The 5,339-nt window shown below is 37.5% G+C and overlaps 1 protein-coding gene across 1 annotated transcript; it reads right to left on the bottom strand.

Annotated features, from left to right (window-relative positions):
* Positions 1-244: 244 nt before the first annotated feature.
* LOC103609664 (olfactory receptor 51F2-like) lies at positions 245-1,189 on the bottom strand. Its single transcript, XM_008593966.1, has one exon. The coding sequence runs from the start codon at positions 1,187-1,189 to the stop codon at positions 245-247; it is 945 nt and encodes a 314-aa protein (XP_008592188.1).
* Positions 1,190-5,339: the final 4,150 nt, after the last annotated feature.

Genomic DNA, 5,339 nt, shown 5'->3' with positions numbered 1-5,339 from the left:
ATCATGGTCTTATACTGTGCCAGGTTCAGTATTCATGATAGGGTTCAGAAGTACATAAGACATAGTCTCTGACGTCAAAGAATCCACAGTCTAGAACTGTGCAAATAGTAATTTACTGGATTGTCAGAATAGTGAGAAAGCACGTATAATCAAGATTTTCAAGGTATAGTGATAACTCACATCAGTGAATAATCAAGTATGGGTCAGGGAAGATTTTGTAAAGAAAGAATATTCTAAAACTTTCCTAAATTAGCTTAGGATGAAATACTTTGAGGACAGCCTTGCGGATTTGCTTGGTTTTCACACTGTAGATTATGGGATTCATTACAGGGGGGATAAGCAAATAAACATTGGCAGTGAGCGTGTGTACAAAGGGAGGTGCATGCTTCCCAAATCTGTGCACCAGTGACAGGCTGATCATGGGGATGTAGAAGATGGCAACAGCACTTATGTGAGAGACACAGGTACCAAATGCCTTTTTCCGCTCCTCTGGGGAGGCTATGCCAAGCACAGAGCGGATGATCAGAACATAGGAGAGGAGGATCAAGACAGAGTCCAACCCAGCAGTAGAGATGACAATGGCCAGGCCAAATGCACTGTTGATCCTGGTGTCTGTGCATGAGAGCTTCATCACATCAGGGTGAAAGCAATAGGAATGATGGAGCACGTGGCTGCGGCAGAAGGACAGACGCTTAAGGAGCAAGAGTAAAGGCACTAGAGCTGTTGTCCCCCTAATAATGATTGCAAAGCCCACTTTGATGATCCGTGGATTCGTTAAGATCATGGCATACTTCAGTGGGTTACAGATGGCAATGAAGCGGTCAAAGGCCATTGCCAGGAGTACTGAGGAATCCATGAACGTAAAGCCATGGATAAAGAACATTTGGCCAATGCAGGCATCAAAGCTGATTTCTCGAGCATTGAACCAGAAAATACCCAGCATGGTGACCAATGTAGAAAGACTCAGACCTAGGTCCGTAAAGGATAGCATGGAGAGGAAATAGTACATGGGTTCATGGAGGCTTGACTCAGTGACAATGATGAACAGTATCATGCCATTCCCAGAGATGGCAATGGCATAGAGACAGCAGAATGGAATGGAGATCCAGGTGTGAGAGGTCTCAAGACCAGGGATGCCAGTAAGGAAAAAGATTGCAGGGTGGAGAATGCTCTCATTGAAGAAAGGCATGATGAGCGAAGAAAAGCAGATTTCCTTGGTGGAAAGGACCATGTCCTGTAATAATACAAAAGAAAAGTGTGTTTACTCTCTTTTACATATTAGACAATTTTGGATTATTACCAAACCATGTCCTGTTCTTCAATGGAAATGCTTAGCCATTTACTGCTTTCTTAGATTTGGAATTGATCTTGTGTGAACTAGGGGAGAGACAGAGCACTAAACTGTATGAAGAAACGTTGGTTCTCATCATGCTATGTTCCATCATGTTATATCTAGGCTTCAGTATATTTACATATACTTATATGAAAGAGGAGATTAGATTCAAAAGTGCAAAATATTTTCCAGTCCTATAACTCTATGTACATGGGCAGAGAGGATATTTCTGGGCAATCATAAGCCAGCACAAAAGGCAGTTTACCCTGCTTTTCTTTTCTTCTTGGTTTCTGGGCAAATGCCCGGAGGCAAATTAAGATTTATAATTCATTGTGTACCCAATGGAAATAGGAGAATAAGAAAATATTAAATATTTTCTAATAAAATACTTTTGATTGAATATATACACAAGAGCTGTTGATAAATAAATAAATAAATAAATACGAGGAAAGAACCAATTAACTCTGTGCAAATAGACCACAGTGAGTGATACTAGAAAAAGAGTTTGTTTATACAGGTAGTAGTTGAGAACCTGATTATGTTTAAGAGAAAATCTGCCTGAAGAAAGATGTCTTAAAGACAGCTTCAGCAAGAGCAAGAAACTCATTGGAAGCTCAAGGATAATTGGAGAAGAATCACCTAAAAACATTGCATGATTTTCCATTTTTGCAAAAGGGTATTAAAAATGGATCAGCATGGGGCAGGGTGGGGGTATCTCCATTCCCTGTTTGGAGATATGAGTGTGCACTCATCCAGCTCAATAAATCTGTAGGATCCAAGAAGTTCCACTACATGGGATTTTGTCCTAAGTTTTCTGACACTATATCTTTATCTACAGAAAGAATGTCTGGGTTTTAATATATATGTGCTCCCCTTTCATTCCTTCATGCATGTATTTATTTACTCAACACTTATTTAAATACTTACAAAGTGCTAGTGTGCACAGTGGACAGAGTTAGAATTAGACTTGGTACTCCAACAACATCTGCATATGATTCTGGGAAAGAAAACATTTGAGCGTAGTTAATTTGGTGACCTTCATTTCACCCCTAAATAAATAGTCAGGAGCTTTACATCAGTAATAATAATTGATTACAAGAGGTGTAGTCAAAGGGAATTTCTCTAGGTATTTGAGGAGAGGAAAAGAGAAAGATGTTCAATCCAGGAATCCTCTTTAAATATTTACCAAAAAAAAGGTGGAAAATCAAGAAAGCAAGCTATTTACAGTAATCACCAAAAAAATAAAATACCTAGAAATCAATTTAAACAAGGAAGTGAAAGATCTCTACAATGAGAACTACAAATCATGGCTGAAAGAAATTAAAGAGGACACAAAAAGATAGAAAGACATTCCATGCTCTTGGATCAGAAGAATTAACATTTGTGAACATATCCATACTACTCAAAGTGATCTACAGATTCAATGCAATCCCCATCAAAATACCAATGAGATTCTTCACAAAAATAGAAAAAAGAATCCTAACATTCATATAGAACAGCAAAAGTCCCCTAATAGCCAAAGCAATCTTGAGGAAAAATAAATAAATAAATAAAGCCAGAGACATTACACTGCCTGACTTCAAATTATACTACAAAGCTATAGTAACCAAAACAGCATGGTACTGGCATAAAAACAGACACTCAAACCAATGGAACAGAATAGAGAACACAGAAATCAACCCACATGCTTACACCCAACTGATATTTAACAAGGGCAACAGGAGCATAAACTGGGGAAAGGACAGACTCTTCAATAAGTAGTACTGGGAAAATTAGACATCCATATGTAGAAAAATGAAACTAGATTCATACTTCTTGCTATATATCAAAATCAACTCAAAATAGATTAAAGACATATATAAGACCCAAAACTATAAAGCTACTAAAAGAAAACATAGGGGAAACACTTCAGGAAGTAGGACTGGGCAAAAACTTCATAAACAAGACCCCAAAAGCACAGGCAACAAAAGGAAAAATAAACAAATGGGTTTATATCAAACTAAAAAGCTTCTGCATAGCAAAAGAAACAGTTAACAGAGCAAAAGGACAACCTACAGAATGGGAGAAAATATTCGCAAGCTATGTATCCAACAAATGATTAATAGCCAAAATATACAAGAAACTCAAGCAACTTCACAGTAAAAAAACAAGTAACCCAATTTTAAAATGGGCAAAGGAACTGAATAGACATTTCTCAAGGAAGATATTCAAATGGCCAACAGACACATGAAAAAATGCTCAATGTCACTAAGCATCAGGGAAATGCAAATCAAAAACACATTGAGATATCATCTCATGCTAGTTAGGCTGGCTGATAACAAAAACACAGAGAATAACAAATGCTGGTGAGGATGTGGAGAAAGAGGAACCCTCCTACACTGTTGGTGAGACTGTAAATTAGTGCAGCCATTATGGAAAACAGTATGGAGGTTTCTCAAACAACTACAGATAGATCTTCCATGTGATCTGGCAATCCCACTGCTGGGTATCTACCCAAAGGAATGGAAATCATCAGTGTCAAATGTTTATTTGCACTCCCAAGTTTATTGCAGCTCTATTTCCTATAGCTAAGAGTTGGGACCAACTTAAATGTCCATCAACAGAAGACTGAATAAGGAAAATATGGTATATATACACAATGGAATACTACTCTGCTATAAAAAGGAATGAAATTCTGCCATTTGTAGCAACATGGATAAACTTAGAGAAAATAAGCCAGGGACAGAAAGAGAAATACTGCATATCCTCACTCATAAGTGGGAGCTGGAAAAAAAAAAAGAGAGAAAGAAGGAAGGAAGGAAGGAAGGAAGGAAGGAAGGAAGGAAGGAAGGAAGGAAGGAAGGAAGGAAGGAAGGAAGGAAAACAAAGAGAGAAAAATCCAATAATTACAGTAATTCTTCGAACTCTCAAAAGGAGCAAAGGGAACTGAGGACGCCAGAGGTGGGAAAGGGGCAGGAAGAGGAGGGATTAAGGAGGTATTCATAAAGGGTCATGAAAAGTCTTTGCATTACATAATGATAAAATTTTTTTTAAAAAAAGAAGGAAAATGATAGTGTTGAAAATGAAGCCCACGGTGGCACACCATCCACTTCAATTTGCAAGGAAAAAGTTAATCCTGAAAAAAAAGAAAATTTGAATTGAGAGGCATTGTAAAATAAAACAAAATCTATGGGGGTTGGAGTCAGCCCTTGGACCTTAGTTGAAAGACAAGCCTCACTTTTTCGCCTGTGACTTTACATGCAAGAATTGAGAAACATGCCTACCTCTGCACCCCAGGGAAGTGACTCCTGCCCTGATAATAGGGCTTGAGAGTTATCAAAGTGACACTTGTAGTTGAAGTCACAGGAGTGTTAAAAAATAACTTGGGATAATAAATCTAAAGAAAAAGAGGGCTGAAGACAGAGCCCTGGGGAACAGCAGTATTTAAGGAAGACAGAAGAAGCACCTTTAATGAGGCTGCAGAGGCATGGCCACTAAGGTGAAAATGACTCCCAGAAAAACACAAGAACCTCCCCAGTTTTTCTCAGATCTATGATCTCAGAGCCAGGGAAAATGCCTTGGCACAACAGCATCTAAAAGTATCTGTTAAATGAATGAATTGCTTCTGAAAATAGTGATAGGCCCTAGATAATATTTGGGTATATGTTGTGATTCCTGTTATATGGTCCCCTCAAATTAGAAGTAAAATTCATGTAACCATATTGGCATATTTTAAAATAGAAGGATAACAGTTTTTCTATTAATATTAATAGAAAGCTAATTAATCTTAATTAATTAATATGGGATTCATCCTTGAGACTAGGACTCTTCTCCAATTTGGACCTAGTGATAAAAACATTTTTTTTTCTAGATGAAATGAAGAGCAGGTAAGGGCCTCAAAATTACATACTTGTTATTTTAAAGATGAGAAAGCAGGCTTCCAGTTTAATATTCTTTTTATTATAGTAAATTAGAGACTGCATTTGCAAACCATATACAAGGGTACTTGTAAAAGTTTGTAGAAAAA

The sequence above is a fragment of the Galeopterus variegatus genome, unplaced genomic scaffold (genome assembly GCF_000696425.1).
Source record: "Galeopterus variegatus unplaced genomic scaffold, G_variegatus-3.0.2 Scaffold9914, whole genome shotgun sequence".
Classification (NCBI taxonomy): domain Eukaryota; kingdom Metazoa; phylum Chordata; class Mammalia; order Dermoptera; family Cynocephalidae; genus Galeopterus; species Galeopterus variegatus.
The sequence above is the reverse complement of the archived record's forward strand: the minus strand, read 5'-3'. Positions and strand labels throughout refer to the sequence as shown.

Bases quoted from the DNA above. Each gene is read 5' to 3' on its own strand.
- LOC103609664 (XM_008593966.1), bottom strand. From the start codon at position 1,189: ATGCCTTTCTTCAATGAGAGCATTCTCCACCCTGCAATCTTTTTCCTT.